General features: G+C 35.9%; 1 protein-coding gene across 6 annotated transcripts in view; it reads left to right on the plus strand.

Moving 5' to 3' along the window:
* Nucleotides 1-27,321, plus strand: part of LOC149783405 (uncharacterized) — a 38,995-nt gene that overhangs the window by 10,326 nt on the left and 1,348 nt on the right. For 5 of the 6 annotated variants that reach the window (XM_089931637.1, XM_089931636.1, XM_089931635.1 and 2 more), the window contains 4 exons: nucleotides 2,402-2,978; nucleotides 8,151-8,309; nucleotides 19,299-19,731; nucleotides 22,402-22,677. In XM_089931637.1, coding sequence (XP_089787763.1) covers nucleotides 2,457-2,978; nucleotides 8,151-8,309; nucleotides 19,299-19,731; nucleotides 22,402-22,677 — 1,390 coding nt within the window. In that variant the 5' untranslated portion in view covers nucleotides 2,402-2,456. The remainder of the gene's footprint in view (nucleotides 1-2,401; nucleotides 2,979-8,150; nucleotides 8,310-19,298; nucleotides 19,732-22,401; nucleotides 22,678-27,321) is intronic. The other variant, XM_089931640.1, reaches the window with a different exon arrangement.

The raw sequence follows: 27,321 nt of genomic DNA on the forward strand, positions 1-27,321 counted from the left end.
CTTTGCTCATTGGATGACATGATTCTGGTTTCAGGATACATTGGGTCCTGTTTCAGTTTATGGAAGAACCTCAGATTTTACAGGGGGTACTCCACTGAGACATCAATCACTTGGATTCTGCATGCATGCCAGGTTGGCTAGGTTAGATACCCAGCTATCCTTTATTGAAAATTCAATGCTATGTTTCTTTTAGAGTGTTTTAAGCTGCAACCACATGTGCTGTATGGAGAGAAAAAAAACATACTGACAGCTCCACCATGGTAAATTACTATAGGAGGTTAAGAGGGACAAAATCTTAGCCATCTGGTCTGGGATTTCTCAGGTGGTGTCCTCAGTGAGATTCATGTTCAGGTTGCTCAGTTTATTACAGTAGCATGTTATGAGCTATATCAATTTCAAAAGGTCAGTTCACCCCTCACTATTCAGACAAATTAGGAACCTGTTGTGGTTAATTATCTGTGGGTCTCTTAGTGATAGCTGAAAGGCAAAGCTACCTACCTGTCTCTCAATTCCCAGACCATATGTCCTGTATGGGTGATGTATTTTATATGATCCTTAATAGACTGGATGCATACATCTTCATGTCCACCCCTCAGATCCTCAAGACCCTGAAGAAAGTAAGGAAATGAGGGTGCCTCCTGCTTCTGAATTGCTCTCTACAGTTGAGAAAAAAATCATGGATGAACAATCTAGCAAGTTTAAAAATAGATATTTCCCAGAAAAAATGTTTGTTTTTCCTCACCTTGCCATGAATTCACAAATGCGGATGTTCCATGTTGGATTGTTGAAACTGTGCCTGGATCATATTAATACTGGGGAGAAGATGTAAACTTCTATGATGATGAAAGTCGGTGCATTCCACAGTTTTGAACATCTTTCATCATCACGGAATGGAGGATATAGGCCAGTATAAAGACCTCCCTGATATTGTGGTGAAGTTTTATTTGCTTTGGTTGAATGCTTTGGCTTGGTGTCCATAATGGAATTTGTCATAGGTTGATTGAGACATGGATGAATAAAGTACTGTTCAAAGGCGGGGCCCCGTGTGGCTGAGTGGTCTAAAGCACTCATCGTTATGGATCATTGCCATCTCATCTCAGTTTGCGCGGGTTCAAATCTCGGGTTTGGCCAATGCGGGTTTGTGAGAAAGTTTGCAGTAGCTTCTCATGGGTTGATGGTTCTTTCCGGAATTTTCCTGTGTTCTTCCTGCATCATTTATACTGTTCTTTAAATATATTGAAAGCATGCAGACAACATGTAATGCTTACATGTAAACAGATAAATATAGGACGTGACAACTTGTCTTCACTGTCATGTCCATCCTTGTATCAGGAGTATTGTAAGCTAAACATGGACCCTAGGACCTGACAGGTGCCTCGATCAGTTTGTAATTTTGTGCTGTTCGTTTGACCTATCACTTTTCTTATATGGTGACAGTTTGAGTGGTTAGGCACAACTTTGAGTGGTCACAGGCTGACAATAACAATCCTTTAGGCAATAAGTAGCTCATAAATAACATGAGTAAGGCATGCTAACTATTCCTGATGGTATGGGTGCAGGTTCTAATCCTACCATAGGACCAGTTTGTGTATGCTGGTGTGTCCTTGGGCAAAGCATTTTATTCCAGTTGCCATGATGACACTAACTAGCCTACATGTGTCTGTGCCATATAGTACCAAACCAGTGCAATCAAAAACTAGAAAACTAAGTTAATGATGTTGCTTATGTAACGCTTATGGTTATTAAAACTATGTATTGTTGCTCATGTGCTTTTTAAAAAGCATCAGTGATATTATGATTGGATTAAATCACAAGACCATTTTGAATTTGTAAATATTTGGCCTGCATCTTGCCGTATATCTGTGCTTTAAATCTCCTTTTAATGTTATATTAGGTCTAAAGCTTTGACATGCATTCATGCATTAATGATGCCAACATCAAAACAGGGTGTCATACTGCCTTGTATGTATTTTCTTCAAAAGGTGATGAGGAAAATAATGAAAACAGATTTTTGTTCTAGCTGAATCTTTTATTTGTGACATTTATGATGTAAAATAGGTGACTGTTGCTTTTATTCTAATATTTATAGGAATAAACACATTGCTTGTTGGTGTAATCAACATACATGCTAATTTGCATGAAATGTAGTAAATGTGCAAGTTGGGCATTTGTTGCAGTACAAAAACACCAACTTTGGTATTTTTTCAAGCCCACCTTGATGTAAGCTTAACATTGCATTTACTTTGGTGTCTGTGTGCATGCTCATCCATGTGTTAATCTACATTTTTTCATATAACCAAGGTTAATCTAAATGGTAAAGTTTTTAAGGCTTTTCTAGCTAATTCAAAGCTTTTGGGCATAACAAAATTGTGAGTCTTATGCTTTCTGATGTTCTTTCCAGATACTGATGATTGCTAAGAAGAGTTCTAGACTCAGCTGACTACCCAGATGTTGAGATGCCTCCCACAGGTGCTAAAACTATGGTCAAGGACCCTGAGTATTGTAATTGGCTCAAGGTTGGCCTGGCTTTGTACTATCTAAAGGTTGGTCTCTGTTCCTTTATACAGGACGAGGTGGATGCAATGCACCAGCACCTTCTTCAAAAACTGTATGGGGGATCAACTGTCCCAGCCACTCGGTGTTCAAGCTGTAACTCCAAGGACGTAAAGCAACATAGACATTTATACACCTGGAAGTTTCGATCTCGTTGCCCACTCAGTCTCTGTGACAACTGGTTGACAGAACTGCTGGTTTTCCATACTAATCCCACATCAAATAAACTCTGCTGTGAAAATTGTGATGTGACTGCCTGGCCATATGCTTCCTGGGAATGCGCAAAGCTTTATATGCCTCGTGGTCAGCTGGCTACCAACACTGGCCCAGTACAAAGTGATTCCCAGGCTTTGCTGACACTCATGGCCAACTGTAAATATTTCCATAATAAATTGTCCCAAGGAGGCCTCCATCTGATACACATGGTATGATTATTTTTGCCTGGCAATCTTTTTCCATTATTGATTAAATTGCTTCATTATCTAACAACCATTAGACTTCATGTTATGTGTTTCTATTCACTGCCATCTCCATAACTGAATGTGTAAAGCTCTTTAAAGAAACATGTTGCATAGGTATTTGTGATAATCCATACATTTTTATACTGAGTCGTCTGCATTCAGAAGTCATGCATAACAACCATCAACAACCTTTATTCATTCATTGGGTTAGCACTACATCCTTACAAACAACGATGACCTCTGCATCCTATATCTGATGTATTACTTAAACATAGACTATGTATTGATGTTTAACTCTTACACATGTTACCTTACACATAAACCCCTTTCTGATCAGAAAGTTTGGATATCAGATTAATTATGTTTGTCATGTGCTACCTGTTCCATATTAATAGCTATATATTGCATATTGTGATAGGCTACCCCCAACATGTTAGCTGTGTACGATACATGTGAATATTTAATCGGATTCAGCTGAGTAGACGGTGTGATTTTCATGTGATGTGCAACCCCTAGCTGCTTTGGGTGGCTGTCACTTGATACCTTGATATTCACCTGGTAAAATCGGAGTGCTGGCTTTTAGACAATGATAACTGTTTCTGAAGCAGATTGTAAGAACCAGCTTTTCTGATTGCACAGCAGAGTTTTCAGTTTGCTCAGTAAACTATTTTGGTTACTTCCACTTATTATTGGCATAATAAAATGTACTCAACATAATTCGTCATATATATATATATATATATATATATATATATATATATATATATATATACACACCATACATACTCATGTATAAGCATGTTCACGTATAAGCCGACCCCCAAACTGAACAGGTATAAAAACTAAAATGTGCATGACCCATGTATAAGCTGAACCACAACTTCGAGACATCACAAGATGCATGAGGCAAGTTCTAAATGCATTTATTTAGGCAAACTTATATGTAAAAAAAATACATGTTAGCTTATCTCAAAGTTGGCGTGCATCATTATTAAAAAGAAATGGTATAAACTTGTTTGTAAAGTAATTTATTTATTTTTTGGGTTTTCTTATTGTTTCTGCCTAATTTAGATCTGTGTATAATCTGATCAAATGATTATAAGAATTTAGCAATTGAGAGTTGCAGTGACACTACCTCTTCCTTTTGGCTTGATTGTTTCTTTATTCATTATTGCATTGGACATTTTATATCAGTGCATCGGAAATTATATTTTTACTTTGCTTTGAAATTTTAAATACCTAATTCATTAAAATCCGATCCCAGTATGGCAATACAATGTAAAACAATACGGTTCGATTCGACACTCGCAATTGGGCTGCTGAACGTATTTACATAATGGTGCCATCGATGTACATTGTAGGTTTGATTACATACTGAATTAAGCACATCCCTTTGAGTCGAATCATGGGCACCATTGTGCTAAACTTTAATGATATCTCCAAAATACAATCATGAAGTTTCAGAAATAATGCTTCAAAAATGATGCTAATACCGTAAAAGACGAGTTGTAAGTTTGCTTTGATGTAATCAACCTTACATCATGCCTGTCATCATTTATGCCAGGAGGGAAAAAAAATCCACATTTTTGTGGTCGCTCCAGCCTACCTCCCGATTTCATAATATCTTCTGATTTTTGCAGAGAACTCCCGATTATTACATTATGTCTTTGATTTTCATTTCTTCTAAACAAGAAAAGTCCTACATGTTCTGTTGTATCACCTGTAAATTATTGTGACAAATGATTACTAGAAAGAATTTGTTTCTTTGCTAAATAGAATGTTAAGTTTAAAAATTATTCACTTATTAAATTAATGAATTTTTTTAAACCTCTACAATAATACAAAAATAAAAAAAAATAAACCAGAACAAAAAAAAAAACCACAACATTTTATGTTTCTTTAGCTAAATTCAGCCGATAAAAGGTAAGTGTCACATGCCTACATCAAAATATACCAACATGTCATCCAGTTCTGCACATCGGGTAAATCTGCACAATGATATGGCATTTCTGTAAGCATTGGATCACATGCTAGTTTGTGTCAAATATCCAAATTGTATCAAGAAAGAACGATCATATTTTAATTAAGAAAAGCGATATTCATAAAGTGTACAAAAAAATCCCACATTTTGACTAAAAAGGCAATGAAAATATGATTTATAAATGTCAACATGAAGACCCACTCCAGGATCTTCTTAAACCCTTATATTTATTGAAGAGAATTTAAATTTAGTAGTAGTCCATAATCATTCTGTTTATCAAAATAAAACAAAAGAAACTGCTAATAAAAGAACACAAACATGTGCAAGTGTTGTATCTTTAAGGATTCATCCTAAGGTGTGTTATTACTGACTTTGATTACTTAATCAGATAATGAGAAACTTATATCTGTAAGTTAGCAGAGTAATCTGATCTCATGCCAATAACAATAGCTCAATGTCTGCTGAATGCTGCCTTAATTATTAGTTCTCCTGGGCATTTGTCTTTTCCGTCCCTGGCTTATTTAATAGTACCTCTACTTTTTTGTCATAGAAAAGAATGTTCTTTATATATTTTATGTGGTTTATACCAGTATTACAATATGTATGTTTGTGACATAAAGGCATTTCAGCAAATGCTGGCTATATGGTCTTAATTGAAAGTTAAGTTATGAAAATGTGAAGATGAAACATTTTGTTAGAACAGAAGCCAAGATACTGATGTGATGATCACTTTCATCGGAATTTAGTTTTTTGCATGATAATGTTTAATGTGGCTCCTGGATATTATTAAAAGCTCCTGTAGATGCAGGCAGAGTAATTTTATTTTATTTCTGGTTTATTTCATTGGTGAAAATGGATGAAGAGAAAACATGCCTAACTTGTTTGTATATGTATGTGTAAGCGATAAAAGGATGGACATTCAGATATGTGTAATATGATGAACCATATGACAGAATAGCTTGCCTAATACCAATTAAACCAGATCTATCATTTCACCGGGGACAAATGAATAATGTAATAACAGTTGCAGATGGTATTATTTTAAGACCTTTCGATGCAATTACTCTCTCAGTGCAAGTAGCTCCTTAAATCTGGGCAAATTCTTTTCCCACAGACAAGTAGTTTATTATTTTGCATAAATAATGTATTAATTATAATGACCTTACATTTTGGGGAAAAAGGTAGGGATCATGTCATCCAGTCCTTCTGAACTTATGTCCATTTGTCCATCCTTTACAATAATGTATATCCTTACACATTGTTTACAGTGTGATAGCATTGGCAGTGGTACATGTATTTTGATGTGCACAACAGATTTTAAAAACATGACACTACCCTTGGTGACTTGGGATGGATTTTTGAAAATTCTCAAATAATTTATTAAGTATTTACACGGAGATCAGTGTTGGTGTAATTTATCATCACAGGCAAGGCTAACACATGTAAAGCAAAATTTATTCAACTCTCAGATCTTCCACTAGCAATGCACCAGTACTGCCCCTGGGTCATTCCTTGGCATTTTTTTGAATCCCGACACTATAATGATACGTAGTTTTAATGAACATGACAAGAAGAAACGGGATCTGTATTAAGTATATGTTCTCATCCCCTCAGAAAGGGAACTTGCTTCTGGTTCATAACTTGGAAACTTAAAATCAACATCATATAACCATGTAGACATTCATTGGATATTTGGAAATAGATGCATAGATAACATACCATGGACTAAGCCTGTTGGGGCAGGGAGCATGCCCCTGGGTCATATGTTGGAAACCATTAAGATTTTCAACATACAGGTATGTATTCACTTTCTGGACATGAATATACAATTATTTACTTATGTTTGCACTGCTGTTGCAGCATTGGTTCCTGGATCAGGCAACAACCCTAACAGCATAGCTTGGAAACAGGGATATGAACATATATGCCATTAACTTAATTTTAGCCTATTATTAGTATTATTATCATTATTATTATTATTATAATTATTATTATTATTATTATTATTATTATTATTAATTAGCTAGTTAAATAACTATTAGTTAATTTCATATCATAATTTGGTCACTTAATAGCTGAAATGTTAGAACAATGATTATCTATGGGTATGCTTTGCAATAATTTTTCATACTGTTTATCCTGTTAATGAATACAATGCTGAGGTCTCATTGTAACGAACATTGCAACCAAAATAAAATGTTAAAACCAAAGCCATTACACTAGAGACATAGTGAACAAGTTGCTCACATAAATAGACCTCTACCTCTTCTCCATACCATGAAGGAGATAAATATTTTGCTAAATACAGTGCATAATTCTACTAAAAAATTGTGTGATTACATTAATGATTTGTCAATAATGCATATATACTTCTGATGACATTACCATGTAGTGAGCTTAACAGTAATGAGAAATGTGTTTCATTAACACACACACACATATATATATATATATATATATATATATATATATATATATATATATATATATATATATATATATATATTCACATGGGGTGCCAAATGATCTAAAGCTTTTGCCTTTACCTGTCACTGCCATCTCACCTCTCTCTGCATGTGTTCAAGTGTCAGACTTGACCAATGTTGATATGTGAGAAAGTTTGCCAGTGGCATCTCATGGGTCAGTGGTTCTTACCATGGTTTTCCTGGGTTCTTCCTCCACCAGTTATACTGGCTACCTTGAATAGCTTCTTATGTACTGATCTACAACAGTTATACTGGCCACCTTGAATAGCTTCTTATGTACTGATCTACAACCGTTATACTGGCCACCTTGAATAGCCTCTTATTTACTGATCTACAGCAGTTATACTGGCCATTTATGCATAGCTTCTTATGTGCTGAAAAATGACATTAAATCTACAACATCAATACTGCATTAAGCTACATTGCAGAAGGAGTGAAGTGCTTGGTTGGTATGTGGATTTCGGGTTGTGGCCAAAATGTTTACTAAGTTTTATGGCAATCAGTATAAACTTGGGGACTAATTGTCTTCAGAGGATTGTGTAATACAATGCTACAAGATAAAAAAAGATTCTAGAACAGAAGATCGTGTAATAAGTTTGTAATATAATAAATAAATAATTGCACTTTATACCATTTATTTTTTTAATTTTTGCTTTAATAAACTTTCAGGTGTCCACCATCAGGAACAGAGTGATGCATTCTGGAGACATGAGGTTATCAGATAATGACAGGAAAAGATTCATACAGGACATCATTAATTTGTTAGAGGACCCCTCTCATCTGAAATCACTTGAGGAATGTAAACAGGCTGTGGCTGAGATAAACAAGGTACAGAACATGGTTCTGTATGCAATAAATGCTAATTATTTTCTCATGCCTTTTTTTTGGATATTGTGATATATTCCATTAGTCCATCTCTATCATTGTCCATCTGTCTGACTCTCACTACATGTCCCAATGTGTGTGTGTGAGATTTGGATTTTTAACTTAGCTTTAAAAAAAAATCAGTCATATCGCTATGATGTCTGCAGTGTGGCAGTTTATAGTGATGTCTAGCACTGGGGTATCATGTTGCAGTTATGTATCATCATGTCCGACCCAGTCACATTATCCTGACACTAGGCCAACCAGTCCTAACACTAACCTCTTAATGCTGAGTGCTAAGCAAGTCAGCTGTTAGTAACATTTTTCTAAGTCTTTGCTATGACTCTACTGGGGATCGAACCCACAACCTCCTGCATCCAAGGCAGATGTTCTAACCAATAAGCCACCAGAGCGGTCCCATGTCCCATAGTAAACAGGCTGTAGCTGAGATAAACTAGGTAGAAAACACTATTCTGAGTGCACAGCTGCTTCTTATTCCCATGCATTAGTAAAGAATATTATCATAGCCTTCATCCCTCCATCCATCTGCCCATCATCACATTTCCAAAGGTACTGTATTTATCATATATGTTGGTACACTGTATTTGTTAGGACACCATACATTAATTTTTAAAGTAATTTTTTTGTGTACTTTATGTCCTGGGACACATTGTTTTTCCGAGTTGTAAGTTGTGGGATGTCTTTTAAATAATTTGAATATTACTTGTCGGAATGTGTACTCCAATTAATATTTTATTTTAAAAAAACATAAAACTGCATACTTGAGATAAAACTCTTTAATCCACTACAGCATCATCTCATCCACACAACTCTTCTCCTGCAAACAATTATGATCCATTCTTTCAGTGTATGAATATTTTTTTAGCTATCTCATGCTATGAAAAATTATTTTTGGAGGCAACACATCTCCTGAAGAGGAAAGTGCAAGGAATAAACTGCAAGGAATTAAGTCAGAATTAAAAAAGAAAATCTGCACCAGCCATGCATATTCTCACATTTAATCCCCAACTTATTGTCAGTCTGTCCAGGAATGAGATCAGAGTACACTAGAATTTCATCCATGTTTATTATCATATTGTCAGGCGAAATTATCTTCTCTTCTGGCCTTCACGAATTCATCAAATGATTTTATTTTCTCGAAATCTTCAGGAAGATGTTGGGTCATCTGAGTGTCTGTGACTGAAGAACTATATTGTTTCACTTTTAAAAATATTACATTGTTTAAAATTAGTTTCGAAATTCTCATGAATATTTGTGAAAAAGAACCAAACTTAGCTTCTGTTTCTCAGCCGACTTTGTGTATTAATAAATGCAACAGAACAAAATGGCACACTTAAAAGAATCCAAAGTCGGCTTCTGAGATCAGCTTGCTTTGTAATAAAATAACCTTTGTACTGATATCCTTTAAAAAATACATTGGCTTAAAAATATCCAAAGTCTTCTTCCGAGGTTGGCTTACTTTGTAATAAAAATAACCTTTGTCTTTGATATACTGTTGGTAGGTTTAAGCAATGAGTTTACTGCTCACAGCCAGGTGTTTATTCACCACCCAGGATTGTATTTGCTTGACTTTGATGTATGTTGGTAAATAGTATATATTTCAGTAACTTTCTTTAATAATACTTTTGTAACACATGCTACTGAAAAGATTGTCATTTGCACTCAAGTGAATATATTTTCAAATAATGATTTTTATTTGCGAGATACTGTGATATAGTTGACCTAGGTATAATTCAATCATGGTTATTTTGCACCTAACACTGTGTCATTCTTAAATCACAGAAGCCTTTAACAATCAGCAATCAGTTGATTATTTCCCTCTCGTTTGCGATTTTGTTGGATCCAGTTTTCAGTTAGATAACATATTCAGACCTTAGTTTGAGTACAACCAAACATGATTTGTTTCTCTGTGTTCACATCAATGAACAATGTATCATGTATTATCTGACATAAGCAAAACACACTACCATATATATGCGTATGCTACATATATGGTGTTTGTGGTTATATTTTATTCTTTAATGCTCATGATGAAAAATATTACAGGAATAAATGATAACAGTACATGGTTAGTTTCTTATATTATATTATCAAATAAACATTTTGTTGATCTATTATATTGCAATGTGCAGTGTTGGGGTGAGGTGGCATGGGGTACAAATTCAACACATTTGACTTCGTTTCTTAAGTCTTGGGACATTAGACCTAGGTGGGAAAAAAATCACCATAAGTTCTGGGACAGGAAAATTTAATTATTTTATCATGTGCCAGTATATACAGTAAATATGGTAAACATGCACAATATGTGCGGTTAAGTTGCCACTGGGGTATACATGCAGCCTTAAAAGGAAGACACTTTTAAAATCCTGATCCCCGTGTCAATGTGTTTAGGTTGGAAGTAAGTACCAAGGTGTGTGTAGGGGTGTTTTTTTCGGGGGCCATATACAATAAAAAACGTTGTTACTTGAGATAGTGAGCCTTTATATTTGTTGTTCCATATACAGGTTGTGTGAAGATTGCAGACAGTTGTTGTTGTTGTTGTTGTTCTATTGTTTAATGCCATTTCTCAGCACAAGATAGGCTATACATGGCGGCCAGTATAACTGGTGGAGGAAGAACCCTGGAAAACCCAGGGAAGAACCACCGACCCACGAGAAGCTACTGGCAGGCTTTCCCACATACCCATGCTAGCCGAACCTTGGACTCAAACCCACGCAGACAGAGGTGAGATGGCAGTGATCCGGAACGGTGAACGCTTTAGACCACTCAGCCACTCGGGGTCCCCATTGCAGACAGTAAGATCCAGCAAAATTATTGTGAGATTTAGCCAATATGTTTGTTTAATAGAGGTTTCTTATTGCTGTTCTTAAGGTCCATAAAGTTGTAAAAGATGAGAAAAATTGGAAATGTGACCATGTTTTGGTCACATCAGTTTATCCCAGAAACTCCTTCCACAATTATTTGATACAAATATAGATATAATTGTACTCACAAAGAGAATGATAGTGTGTGATTGTTTTTTTTTCATCTCCCAGAATGGACAGTGATACTTTTGTTTTCCTAATTTGATATAATAGTGTGTCTCTTTTTGGAAGCTTGTTAGCACAGTTATGCAAGAACCATCTAACATAAGCAACACAAAATTTGTCTTTTAGACATGTTTTTGTTTATGCTGGTATAAAGATGAATTAATTAGATTGTCACAGTATTTCTTTGGTTTCTGGTATATTAAAGAATTATAATTCTTTTTTAAGTTTCTTGATGTATTTAGTGCAGACTTTTTGAGAATAAGTATCTGTATTAAAATTCCATAGACTTGTTTAGAAGAATTGTATAGGCATGTTTTTATCTACAATAAAATTCCATAGGCATGTTTCTATCTATAGTAAACTTCCATGGCAATTGTTTCTAAATATAGTAAAATGTGATATGCGCTACACACTATACTATCATGATTAGATTTCAATGCTATTTGATGCATACTTTTTAGGTAAGATTTTTCTTTTTATAAATTTGGACATAACTGTTTTAATATCAGTGATACCATACCTCTTGCTATTACATCACTGGTACTTTAACAGGAGGAAAATGTCCTGCCCATATTGTTGAAGTTTATGTGCAATAGAATGATGTCAGATGCATTTATCATTCAAATATATTATAAATTTACATCTTTGTAACATCACCCTCTTAGCAAGAGGGGTGGTTAATTGGATTTGGCTGGCGTTATCTAGAAGATGACCTCCGGTGATTTTTTAGCCCAATGGGAGTGAAAAAGAATAGAATTTCAACAGAGAACCAAGCAAGAATATTGGGAAGAAATAAAGCAATGCTAGCCCCTTAGACAAGAAAAATAAAAAATTTAATCAAAACAAATTGATAATAGCAGTTCCAGTTCAATCTAAATTATGTCAACAGAATTTAAAAGCAGTGTCCAGTTTGGATTTATTTTAATCATAATAATGAATGCTGAAAAAAGCGCAATGTCCATGACTGATTTACATCACCTTCCTCCTTGTCCATGTATCAGCATCTTCCTATTTCATTGACTTCCTCTTCTCTATGCTTCATCCCTTCCTGGACTTCCCAGTCATTTTGTTTTATCTCATCCTTTTTTTTCTTTTTTCCCAGATTTCTGTCTTTGTAATGTCCCATCTCTCTCTCTCAGAAAGTTGTTCCTTAAAGGACAAAATTATCCCATAATATATGTATGTACCACTTTCTACAGTACATAAATTCCCTCACTTACGTTACTCAGAAGCGTAAAGAACTATCCGAACACTGCATAAATTCTGACTTAATAGGGTAGTACAATACCCTCACTTCACAGTGACAGGTCTTAAATTACCATGTGATTGGTCTATCGAACATTACCATATTACTTTACCTATGCTACTACATGTTCAATTACTATTGCATACAATTTTCAAATTCTTACTCACAGCAATCTCTAACCTATAAGATTATTTAAACATTACAAAATCAAAACTATAAATAGGTAATTATAATTAACTGATGATAAACAGTATCATCCTAACAGACAAAGGAAATTATTTCATATAACCCTATGAAATCCTACACATATGAAAATTTGGATCGCATGCAGTTAATTATACCAATGAACTAATGCTGTAAAATTACAAGGTAAATTGCGTAAAAACTCTAGCATCAACACATTTCCATGAAAATGATTAAAACAAATTGTATAACAACTCTAGCATCAACACTTTTCCATGAAATTCAATAAACTATACATAATATAGAACATAGTCATATCAAACACATTTGCATAAAACAAACAATAAAAAATATAGAATATTATGTGAAATTAAAATTGCCTACCTTAATGCTGTTCTCTTTCAGAACCTGTGCATCCTAGCTCTAAACCCTGTCTTTTCTCACAAGACAGCCACCTTGTCCCTTTCTTGTTTAATGATGAAAGCACTATTATCTTTAGGCTTCTTCCGAAGTCAAACTTTTCCTCTCAGGAATTTTAAGACTAAAGAATTTCGACTAAGGTCATCACTTTAAATTCACATTACTAATAAAGTGTACACCTTAATTTATTCTGGCAAATCGTAGGCAGTGGTTCCTAAATTTTTTCCAAGACAATCATTTCTTTCATCAGATTTTCAGACCGCATAAAATTTGTGAAGTAAGGCATATCAATTTCCCTTTGAAAATGATAATTTGACATGGGTTCCTATCAAGGGCTTATGGTTGGTAGCTCAAATGTTTACATTCTCAGAACAGTATAGCAATGCCCATTGTCAAATCTCACTCAGTCATAAAATTTAGCCTTTCAAGTTTTAACACTGACACAGGGGGAGAAAAGAAGAAAGGTGGAAGTGACCCTTCACAAAGACTTTTCTGGCTTAAATGCGATACAACTTTAATGTTCAATACAATTCAAAATTCGACACTTCACAATCTCATTCACAAATTTAATTGCATTTTAGTGTCTTAAACTAAATCCAGTCCCAAAACAGCTTCATCATGTTACAGTTGTGGTAGTAGTGGTGGGATATAAAATATAAATTGCTTGTACTGAGAATTGATGTGTGCTGCAGGAGAAAGAGATGATAAAGTTGCCCACTGCTAATGCCAGTAGGAAATTGTTGCTTCTGGAATAAAACTGCTTCGTGGGCAAAAAAGAGTGTTTAGTACTGAGGTGGGGAATAGGAGAATTTCACATACATTTTCTAACCACCATCCTCTCATGTAGTTTAATAAAGCAAAAGCATCCAAGGCAAGATTGAAGCATTGGACCTTGACTTTACAGCCATATTGTTTCTGGATCTAGATGATTCTAGGTGCAAAAAAAGATGGCACTCGAGAGTGTGACTCGCAGATCTTTTTACCAGATAATGTAAATAATAAGTTTCAGTATATACTATATTTGTTTACATTCCTTGACTTTCTAAAAGTGTTTCCAGTCATTTTAAAAGGGGAAGATATTGTCACGAAATTGTATGTATTTTATGTCAATGCACTTTATATCAACAAAAATATACTTGGGTTTTGCTACTGCATACAGTGTGGTTTATTTTTGAGTACAGTTTTACCTAATTCAACATGAGCAAAGTGCCCATAATGATAAAGCTGATTACCTCAAGCTCTGTGGTCATGGATTTTTACCACTTTCTGCATACTTGCAGAGTAAACTGTCATTGTATTATCACAACAAAACAAGTTTTGTCAGGAAGGCATCTACTTTCCTCAGCAATATTCTGTTGTGGTGATGTGACATGTCAAGGAATCATATAACTATATGGGGCTTCATGCAACCTGTTTGCTGGAGTTGATGTTGACTTTAGCTCGGTTGATGCTAGTTGTTTACTGATAGTGAGGGACCAAGATTTTAGGACCAAAGGCTCAGCAATGAATAAAGATACTCTTGATTGATCCTTTGGCAGACTGATAGGGACAAGTCATGCTTGGTAGCTTTGTGATCATTCAATGAGAGCAGTAGAACTGGAAAAAATTTGTTATCATCAACTGGTTGCAATGATTACATATGTTCCATTGATTTATCTATAATTCAATATCACTAAATGAGATATATCATCAATTCAATTTGACTTCATGAGGAAACTTTTCTCTATGCAGTCATTTTCTTTTGTTCTTTGTCAATATAGATGACAGGTTATTACTGCTGGTTCGGACCTATATTGTCTTATGAACTTTATTCAAAAAAGAGGGAGGGGCACAAACCTTTTTCCTCTAAGTGCTCTGTGTTTGCTCTCATTCTTTTGTTCTATATGTGGCTAAGAACAATATTATTTGTTTTGTGGGTGGAGTTGAAGTTCTCCTACCAACCTTTACCCTCCAGTCTGATGTGCAACAGAGACACTTTGGGTCATGATCTGCCTCCCAGGAGAGAGCTGGATGGAAATGTTTCTACTGTCCTAATTGATGTGCACAAGTATGTCACAACAAGCCGATGTGGTGCCACCTCACGTTACATCCTCTGCCTCCTCTGACTGATCAGTGAGAGGAGGCGGAGGAGAATGGAGAGCTGGTCTTTAGATAAGGTGGTGAATGAAGTTGCTTAGTGATCTATATCCAAAAACTTGCAGGATTTGATATCCCCAAACATTCTTTTCTGTTCAGAGAAACTATGGGGGGGGGGGGCAAAGGTAAGATCAAATATTTCTCATGCTGTAACATTCGACAAGTACTCTCAAAGGCTTAGCAATGGCCAAGGCTTAGCAAGATAAAGGAAGGGGTGATCTATCCCCACCGCTACATTCCGACACTTGGTAGGTGCTTCTAGATATAAGGTTCTTACACCTTCCAGGCCAATTTAACCACCCCATTTTAAGGCTGATGCAACTCAAATGGGCATTTCCTTGTGGATTTGATCTCACCTTCTAGTGAAAACTCTAAAACCTTTAAAGCAAAAGGCTTTGTCACCTTCAGGTTCTGGTGACCCCCAAAACTGTTCCAGTTCAGCAAAGCTGTGATCCTTGGGCAAATGTTAGACCAGATTTCTTGTTGCTTTTCACTTGATTATAATCAATGAGCTGTCTTTAAGGTTGAGGAAAGGCCAAGATTTTACTAGACAAATGCAAAGGGTGGTCTGTCCCCAACCTTTACATTACGACTCTTGGTAGACACTTCTAGCTATAAGGTTCCAACACCTTCCTGGCGCTCTATATTTGCCCACGTTGGATGCTGATGCCACTCAACTGACCATTTTTACAAAGACGTGATCTTGCCTTCCAATGGTAACTCGGCAATTCTTTGAGCAGAAAGCTGGATCAATAGTAACTGTGGAGAGACATCCCAACCTCTTTTCAACAGCCTGGTTCACCCTGCCAAAACCTCTGCTGCCAATGTCTCTTCATTGTTTGTTGAAGGCAGTGGTAAAATACTTCTAGGCATGTGCCACATTTTCATGTTTCAGCCCATCATGAGGTTCACCAGGCTGATCGTTGGTATCTTCCACATAAGTTTGCGTGATATTAAACGGGTCAACTGAAGTGTCCCAGACTGCTTCCAGTTGACCCCAGCCAAGAATTTTTGGGTGTTCTGTCTCAGCTGTTTGTCAAGCATCTTGTGCATGTAGATGCGGGTATGACAGCATCCACTATGCATGTGGTTTTGTGGAGAGGTTCAATTTTATTTATTTCAAGCGTGATGAGCGGCTGTCGTTTATCAGCATTCTAAAGATACGATGCTATTCGAGACTGATAATGCCAAGCTTAGCACTGAGTGGATGTAACAGCTGTCTGCCACTGTGGCAGTAATAAATGATGGGGCAACGCAATCAGCAATATCTGCAATATGTGCGATGTAATCAGTTGGTAAAAAAAAGCAATGCTGGTCGTCAGGTACCATGGTGATGTACCTATATGTGTCAGGAGAATTGATCTGGTATATACAATCTGGATGGCTGATAGGTTTAACATCATTGAGTTACTGTTCTTGTTAGGCTTGGACACTACAGATAATACTGATGTAGTGGGTTTTAAGTCCGTTTAGCCACATCCTTTGATTAAATGCCATATAAATATGTATGACAAAACATTTTGCAGACATTTTATTGTCAGCAAGCTAGCAAACTCGAAGTGTTGATTGCACTGCATGATTCTACCTTTGCTGCAACCATTGAGATGAGAGGTCCACTGCAAAAGCTTGGTAATATTGCTAACATGTAGCTCACTGAGTGGCAACAAAACAAAAAGCATTTGAAGAAATGTGCAAATGTTCTTACTGACCTGCATGAGTACCAGTTTCATATAATTATGCAGCCTACAAGCTCCATGACCATATTGAGTATACCAGCTAAGTTTCGACTTAAGTTCATTTTAATCAGTACTGAGCAGACTTGTGGCCATATCCCCAGGTAGTGAAATCTGAAGGCTTAACCCCGTACCTGAGACCCAGAATAGGCTATTAGGTAAGAGACTCGGCCTTCATAGCTGGTCATCAGTTAGCAGCTCTTTAATTGAGTTATGGTAGGCATTATTGAGGCTTGTCACCAAACATTGCCATCCTCTAATTATAAGGCTTATGACAAAAATCAAAGTCATAATTATTGTTTGGTTTATCCTCAATCATCCAGTCCTTTAATTGAATTGCTGAGTTGCCTATTGTTGGCAAGGTACCTAGTTAAAATGCCTACTTGCATTGGTTTATATCCATATTAGATCTCTTGCCACGGCATTGCCCTCAAAGCACAGGCAGAGTTGATAATTGTTGCCAGTGCTAAATGTTTTCCTATTTTCACCCACGTGCAGTTTGATTTTAATACTAATATCCATGTTTGAGCGAAGTGTTATTCCTTATGCATAGGTTTTGTTAAATATAACCATATGCTGCATCTCCAGGCAAACCAATAAATTATTATGAGTGATCTCTGTCTTGGATTTAAATCTCCCAGTTTGAGCCAGCCTTATTGGAGGGGGGTGGTGGAAATGGCACAGTTGACTGTGCAAATAGCTTTTGGCAGGTCAACAAATAAGTTTTAAGCTGGCTGGGAAATAACACCTAACCAGAAAACTGATTTCAAGCACCTGTAAAGGTTTGAGACCAGTCCATGGAGTGGCACTGATAAAATGACCCTAAGAAAAATGAAAACAGGAGGCAAAGGCCTCTTGAAATATTTATTTAAAAACAAATTTGTTCAGCTGTATTTTCATAGCATGTTCACTTACTGCTAAATAAATTGTACTTCTGGAGCTTCTTTTCCTGACACTGATATATCTTATGCACCAAAACTGTTTTGATGTGACCTATTTGCATGATTTTGTTTTAAATAATTGCATACACTTATGTCCACCCAGTTAAGAATGTAACTAATATACTTTTATACCTATTGACATAAAATGTATGCTGCAATTGCAACTTGGGATGAACATATTTTATGTATTAAAACTAAATCCCTGATATTTTCTTGGATTTAAGACTGCTTTCCTAACATTAATTTGTTCTTTAATTTCAGTACCTTTTTACCTATCAAGGTCAAACCTGGTTGCATAAAAGCGTGTCTTGTACAAAAAGTTGGTAGCTTTTACAATACAATATGTGTTCATTAATTTTCTTGTTTGTGAATTTCATGGTTTTACCAAAGATGACTATTTCATTTTTACTTTGATGAATGTTCATCAATGATTACAGAGGCTTCTGTTGTATTTACAGAAGGAGCAATGATCATTGGGTCTGTCAAATTATGTTTCATATTCAGCCACAGCATCAATGGAAATTGGTACTCTCCGAAAAATAGTATGTTCAAAATTAGTTTTATATTTTGCCAGTACTTTCATTCCGGCATTTTATGCCATAGTGCTGCCACCAAACTTTATACGGATGGTCATAGGATGAATGCTCTGGATGTACCATGACTATGCCACTGTTAGTCTTTGGTTAGATTTATTGAGCAGTACTTGAAAAGTTGCCTTTAGTTTAATTTCCATAGATTTTCACCTTTTCCACAAAACTTGCATTTTCTGCTTACAAACTGCTCTTTGAATTTGGGAGTTTTATGTCCTTAAATTCTACCAATGTATGAGGAACAATCAGTTTGGATGCTTTTATCCTCAGGCACCAAGGTTTATTGAACTCCATTCTCCACATTCATCAACCATGGTTCTTAGGTCGCGTAATGCCACAATCTTTGTGCATCTAAAAAGAGTTTTGTTTTCTTATTCAGTGAAAGGATGCATAGTTTATTTTGAAGAAATAATTGAGGCTTTGCTAATAGTGTAATTTGAGATGAGACATTGTAATATGGGGTGATGAATGTAGACATAGCTGCTTGTTCACTTCCAGGCATCCGAATATATAATATCTTTTCTTTGATAAAATTTTCTTCAAAGGAGCAATTTAAGTCCTTTGTTTTGTTTCTTTTTTTTCCCAGTTGTTTTTGTTTAAAATATGACTTGGATTGTTTGTTCCCTGTCTCACATGATACAAACTCATTTTCAGATAAATAGTGATTCTTTGGATGTCTTCTTCAATATTGACTTTGAGATGAAGGCTTTGAGTGAGTGCGTACATGACTGTAGACAAGAGCTAGGCATTCATAAGATAGCAACTGAAAAAACAGTGGACTCTTTGAAAGAAGAATTAAAAGATCTCAAGGTCCACTTTGACAATTCTGAGAGAAAAAACAAAGACAATGTCACCAGATTGTCCAGGACTGTGGTAAATATAACATCAAGCCTGAAAAATGTGAAAAGACGGTATTCTATGATCCAGAAATCTGTTTACTACCTGAAGAGAAAAGCTGTCACTGATCACAGAAAGAAAAGCAAAGAATTGAAAAAACTTAATGAGGAAATCAAACTAATAAAGGGAAGCATCTTTCAAGGATTAAGAACTGCATCTGGTCATGGATTAAGAGAGAACATGGAACTAGGTATGAATCGTACATGCATTATGAAACGCGTCTATAGTGATTTCAATTCTTGGTTAATAGATTTCTTACTATATTTATAACATTTGAGTAAATGAATCCCACACTGGAATAAATATAGACAGTGTAGAATGTGTTATTGCTAATTTTAAAATGTTTGGCATCTTTGGCAGATCAATAGGTGGAATATGTAAAAGAATTTCAAAACTTTAAGTAGAGGACTCCCAGCCTGATATAATTGGAGTCCAAGATAAAACAATTTGGGGTGTCAGTGCTAAACTTAGGATTATCATGTGTTATTAGTTAGGAATGGAATATTATAGTGGTATGAGCATGAATTGTACTGCAATTGAAAAATTTTGTCTTTTAATCCACATACATGTACCGTGAACTAAGATGCTTCCCATGTCCGGATATCATGGTACACTGTTTCAGGCCCATGCCTATGTTTAAGGTCCTCGGTGTATTATGGTCCATGGCTTGTGTACATATTATTATACCCACCTGATTAGTGTGGCTTTTTTCATAGCTTTTTGGGGAGGAGGAACCAATGTATCTCACAACTTTACAGATATTGATAGAGGCCATTACCAAGACCTCGAGATATGCGCATTTAACATGACATTCTCTGTTAAGTGTCTCCCTCATTTTGAAACATCAAAACTGTGCAAGTGCACATAAAAATCCTTTTGATGGAAGGTCTGTCTGATGTGGATATGGTATTCTGAGGGCTAATTCATACAGTCGCTTAGTGGGTTGTTAAACTGATGAAGAAGCTTTTCAATCCTGAAAGGTGGATTAGCCCCTCTCTTAAGCATATTCAGCAGGGATCACAACAGAACCATCACAACCATTGTAATACTCCCTACTACCAATCGGGTAGTCAGAAATGATAGTTGTCCTCTAATGATCAATCACTTTTCTGAAGGAGGGAGGCATTTGATGATATGAAGTCGCAACCTTTTTTGCCATGTCCCCCAATTCATTCAATCCCAGTAGGTGCCAGACTGGTTCTGTTTTCAGAGGATTTGTGACATCGCCAAGTCTATGCCATGATAAAGGAGGATTATCAACTCCTCTTTCAGGGATTACACATGGTTCCACCATTCGCAATGGGCATCTCATTAGAGTGAGATGTACATGCTTTTAAGTCTAAATAAAGCTTTAGTTTTGAAGGAGACACTCATGTGGTGTCCAGGATTTTACTCCTGAATTTGTATGGTTTATGACCCCTCACCCTGAAAAATTTGACTCATTATTGATGAGGTGTCCAGTAAACAAGTTCTGTCAGCAGGAGCATTTCAAGACTTATGCCTGAGTCTAATTTGATTTAAAATGAATAACTAGTTGGTTTCCTAGTTTGCCTTGTTAGTGCTGAATCTATGCAATGTTAAAGGAAAAGAAATGACAATAATGTTTCTTTGCCTACTCCCAAAGGTATTCTGACAGCCGTGCTTTTGTGGTGGATTATTCTATGAAAATAGCATATGAGTCTTTCACTGAGAGGAAATTTGATTTCACGTGAATCAAAACCCATGCAGTTAAGACGATTGATTAATATTGATCTTCTTCTGATGGTGCTGGCTGCAGTATTGGGGATAAGGATGATGAAGGTGACAATGAAGTAAAAATATTCTGTTGAGCTCCACTGTCTTTTTTCTTTTTCGGGGATTGAGGGCTGGGGTCTTTTATGCATCATCATGATCATCACCAACTTGTTTGGAGAACAGGATGGTCATGGTAAAAATGAGGTGATAATACATAGTTTTTTCATAGCTGCACTGCCTCTGTTTTTATTTTCTTTGTCTTCATTGCTGCCAGAATATATGGGCAGCTGCATGTTCTAACAATGATGATATAATCGTTCTCTTCATAATCATCATCACCAACACCATTCTTATTCTCCCTATTCTTCTTCTTCTACTTGTAATAGTAGTAGTAATAGTAGAAGTAGCAGTAGTGGTATTAGTATAAGAATAGGTAGTGGTAATATTGGGGGCGCTCACCAGTTAATATGTACTTTTGAGAGAGTGACATGTTAGGTGAAGTAGTTCGCATTTAAAACATGCACAATGGAGAGAATGTTGGCATACCTCTATGCTACATTAATGTACTGGACGATATTTCTTTGGATATTGTACTTTTGGAAATTGTACATGATTTAAGCACACTGCTAACTAAAATGACTGATCCCTTGTGTTAAAAAATCAGCCTGAATTAGTCTAAAGTACAGTCTATACATAGCAGCTATTGAAATAGAGAAAATGAATTTTGCCAGACTAGACAATACCAGCTTCTGAAAGTGCAATGAATGAATTGCCAAATATATTAAATGTAAAAAAGTTATTGGCTCTTTTTTACACAATTTACCTCTGAAGTTCAGGAAATGAAAATGACCAAGTAGAGCTAGCACTTTTTTGAAAGGTGCACATCTGAAGTAAGGCCAACCTGTATACTCAATAACTCATAGTACACCCATCAATCAAACACGAAAATAAAGGGAATTAAAGGTTCTTTGAATTATACCTAAGATATACAAGGTCTTTTTTAAATATCCAGTATAACCAGTGAGGAAATCTGGGGAAATTCTGTTTCTTTAAAACTATAACCCTATGCAAAATAGGAAACTGTAGAGTGCCTCCATTGCAGTCCATTCTACTTTCTATTTGCCAGATCTCATTCGTGCAAACAGTGATCCAATTACTGTTCAGTCAGATTCTTTTTGTGACGTTGGATCTCATTGTACCAATCCACAATTTCTTGCCAGCCTGTGTGAAGTAATGGTACCACGTGCAGGATGGGGGGCACGTGCCACGCGTGCTGTCGACCTTATGCGTGAACCTGTCAGCATTGTTTTTATTCACCACACATCCACGGAGAGATGTTATTCCTCATCCATATGCATCATGGAGATGAAGAAAATACAAAACTTCCACATGGATTTAAATGGTAGTTTGGTCAATATTAAATCCTTTAAATCTCACAATAATAACATTCATGGAGGACAATATATGTTAATTACTTCTTAACCATATACAGGACTCCCTTGATTTTTCCATTGAAGAGAATTTGCACCAAAGTATAATTTAGAAATAGAATAAATATTTTACATATACATGTATGAAGTATCAGTTTACATAAAGAAACTAGCAGCTTCTCTCTTACTTTCTTTGTTAGTGTATGTTGAAGCAGATATAATATTATATTTATTTATTTATGTTTTTATTTAATTTTTTTTATTTCTTCATGTATTTATTTATTTACTCAAAGATGACCCCAGCTTGAGATGGTTCTAAAAAATAGGCAAGGTCACGGATAACAAACGTTGAAACTTTTGATCATAGTCTTGTTCCAGTTTCCTCCCATGTCTCGTGTGGCATATGAAATGAAAATTATTACGGTTATGCTTATTCAGAAAAACAAACATATACAAAGCCATACAAATCAATCAGCACTTAACGATGTCATTCAAAGGTTTTAGAAGTATTTTTAAGATATATTATCTTTGCAATAATTTCACCATTTCAAGGAAAGAAGCAACTTTTTTTATATTGACAATTCTTCCCTAGCGGATAGATGAGATAATTGAGTGTTTGTCATAATGACATCTATTAGATTTCATGAGTTGTCTTCCAAAGTATGTAAAGTAAACTAACCAATAGCACGTAACAGCCTTAAAGTTTCATTGTTACTTTGAGCATCAGCCAAAAATAGTGGAAATTGACTTTAGAGGGATACTTTGTACATTTAACATCGAACGTATGACTACATACCGGAGAGAAGCTATTACATGTGTATTTACTGGATGAAAGTCAAGGTTTTTGAGTAGACTTGCAGTGACAGCCTCCTGTACAAGGATAGTTCATGTATGAATACTTCTTTGGCAACTACATGTAACAGCTCACATGAACATTATGCAGCATAAAGCAGAACATGCTTCTAATTGTTATACATGATTGCATTTACAATATGCTTTTATCCTGTTGAGAGGGACACATTATACAAGGGACCTTTGGAGTTAGTTGAAATGTATATAACATGAACTTATCTAATTTAGCATATATGAAAAGCATTAACTTATGTAAGTACAGCTTAACATGTACGTAACATCGATTTCCCCTGTTGTTGTAAGGGTGCAGCAGAAACAGGGATGCATCCTGTTACAATTTTATAAATTAAGTAACATAAAGAAGTGAACCAAACTTGTTTTGTAAAACTGACCAGATACTTTAATTATCAAAGGTATAATATGGAAAATTAAGGAGAACTTACAGTATTATTAATTTTATCCAAAATAATGTTTAAAAAGTTTTACACAAATCCACATGACTAAAATGGTCTGAATGAATTCAGTGTCCTTGAATATTCTGGTTTGACAACATTCTTGATTTATGACATTGTCCAGAACTCCTTGGAATTAGTTCAGTATTCTCTGCATACAAGTTTAGTCAAATGAGCACTTTGTAGTTCCAATGAATATTTAAAACAACAAATTCTTTTCAACTAACATCAAAGCACAACATTACATAATCAGCGGGCTGGTGTTACAACAATAACGTTAGAAATATGAGCGAATAATTCTCCAGCTGTACCTACCTGTGTACCAGCAGAGATTCCTAAAACACAGTTTCTCTTTCTCACCACATGCCATCTTGCATATGCCCCACATTGTAAAAGAACCCACCTGAACAACTCATCAAATAGGAAATAATTCTTCTAAGAATCCGCTGTAGCAAAACTTTTCAAATAGAGAAAACAGGCAAATTTATGTCTTTTTGTTCACATAAAGTCAGAAGAAAAAAACATATGAATCAAAATTAACATGTATTTGTACTAAAGTAATACAAAAATGACCACACAAGATTTAGAAGCTAGTAGCTTTTCTAGATTTATGAATATACTATCAATCACTTTCACAAATCAGCCTCCAAATGTAGTCTCCCATCATGTTCTCTTTATACTGTCCTTGGTAGTGGCATTCAAAGTCCAGTATATCCTGGTTGAAGCACTTGCCTTTTCCTCCAAGTATGCTCCCATATTCTCCTTGAATTTGCCAAGATGAGCATCAAGGATATGGACTTTGACATTTTTCAGCCCATTGTGCCATAGTTGTTCAGTAGAGTCTCAACCAGATCCACATAGTTTTGGCTTTGTGATTGCCCAGGAAGCCCTGGACCACAGCGACAAAGCTGTTTCAAGACTTATCTAGAGCTCTTACAAATTGTTTCATAAGGCCAAATTTGATGTGCAGCGGTGGCATCAGCACCTTCCGGGGTTCCACCAGTGGCTCCCACTTGACATAGTTCCTCCCCACCAAGAACTCTGTCCACTGTGGCCAGTCCTGCCTCTGGTAGTGGGCCCTTGGTGTCCCTGCTGTCCCAAAGTGGCACACTCATTCCAATTACAGGCAATTCCAATTGCCTGGAACAGACTGGTCACACTGTGACAGAAGCATCTTGACTGGTGAAGAAGCTGGTAGAAACTTGGTTACACTTCTTCTGATCTGTGACTTGCACACTTCCATCCAACAAGTTCCACTGCTTGAGCCTAGAAGTCGAAAGCTAAGAATTGGACTTAGTGAGACCAAGATTTCTGGTCAAGTCATTGAGGTCTTTTTGGTTGGGGTAGTATGGGTTTCTCTCCTCAGCTCCTGTGACCTCTGAAATTGTCATCTGGATCTCCATTGTCTTGTTCACTCTCTGACTTGCTGCTCTCTTCTAAAGACAACTGCTCTCTCTCTGGAGGAGTGGGTATGGGGAGCTCAGGGCAGTGTGGCAAGGGGGCGATGGATGAAGAAAGGTCTGGATATATGTGATAACAGGTGTGTTCTTGCCAGTATGATGTTTGGGAGGGTCCACCATGCAGAAGTAGCAGTTGCTTGAGTAGTCAGTGGTTTCCCATCGAATTCTATTCTTGGGATAGCGAACTTCATGGCTCTCTTTTCCCCTCTGTGCCATCCTATGAAAATACATTTATTTCACCTATGACTGATATGAAAAAGATTCTCGCAACATTTTATATATATATATATATATATATATATATATATATATATATATATATATATATAATGTTGAAACTTTTAAAACATTTTAAAATTGAAAACTTTTAGAAATTTAAAAATTTTAATAAATTTTATAACGTTAAAATTCTGAGCAACAACTGTCCATCTAACCTTTCAGATTTTTTTTTTTTGCAGTGCTTGCTGGTAAAATGAAGTGCCCAGTGCTTGTCTTAATCCCCAACAAGCATGCTTATTTATGCCTTGTAGGCCTCACACAACTTAGCATATGTTTCCATGGAGTACTTTTTCGCTCTTGTTTTGATAAATTGGCCGCAGACATCAAAATGTGTCTGCCGGATGCTTGCAGCCTCTTGATGCCATCTCAGAAAAACGCAGATATGTATCCACTTAGGCAGCTGGAACTAAACTGAATTGGTGGTCTTAAGGCCCCTGTATTTGTACTACATGTACTATTTATATTACTGGAAAGTTCTAGAGAGTTCTAGAAGTTACTACAATTTAACTCATGACTGAGTCTATCTGGAATGTTCTGGAAAATAGGTAAATTTCAAAATATCACTGCCCTGGTCACAGAGCAAAGTTTGTGGGGAATAATAGCCATTTTCTATACTTCTGATGCATAAACAACTAGGAAATAACACTTAATACCCAAGAACAAACAAACATGTGTTACACTATGTCATAAGCACATTGTCCATTCTCTGGAGATGACACATTCATTTTGAAGTCATGGAAGAAATGTAGCTTCATTTACATTGACATCATTATAATCTATCCACTGAACAAATGATATATTTAATCCTTTGTAATTTTCTTTTCACCTATATTATTATTTAGAATTGAACTTAAATATATTTATCTAGAGAATGTGATCACACACAAACACATACATATATACATGCATGCATACATGCATGCATGCATGCATACATACATGCATACATACATACATACATATCTAACTTCTTGCAACCATTTGCTTGCAGTTGACAGTTTGTACTGTCATCATTTCATCTCAGATGGTCAGAAATAAAGGTACCCACAAAGATGTAACAACCATTTGAGTCTGCTCGAAGTACACCCGTCTCCACATTTACAATGAAATTATCAGTATGATTTTTCTGGCATGAACTGTGCCTGAGGTTGAACCCAGATGAATGAAACATTAAATATTGGTCCCTTTGGCCTGATTTTGAGATGTGGGTTTTGTTCTCTTCAAGATGCATCCTATTAGCAGAGTTCATGATTCTAAGTACAATAGTATTCACTGGCCCATGACATCTATCTGCTCCATGCCAATGCACTAATGCAGTAATCCTCCATTGTGACAGACTTTCCGAAGTAGCAGATCATGCAAATCTTCACAACTTTGATACATTGCTGACAGGTTTAAAGGGACTTTTTGCTGAATCTCATTAAAACAGTTCACTGAGGAGCACTAATATTCAGGACTGTATAAAACCCTCTTGTGAGGTTGAAAACAAAATACACTTGGGGCTTCACATCCCTCCATATATTTGTAGCTCATTGTCTCTGTTTTTTCTCCTTAGTTTGATCCGATATTTTGT

Source organism: Sinohyriopsis cumingii, chromosome 14, assembly GCF_028554795.1.
Source record: "Sinohyriopsis cumingii isolate HCF-2022 chromosome 14, ASM2855479v2, whole genome shotgun sequence".
NCBI lineage: Eukaryota > Metazoa > Mollusca > Bivalvia > Unionida > Unionidae > Sinohyriopsis > Sinohyriopsis cumingii.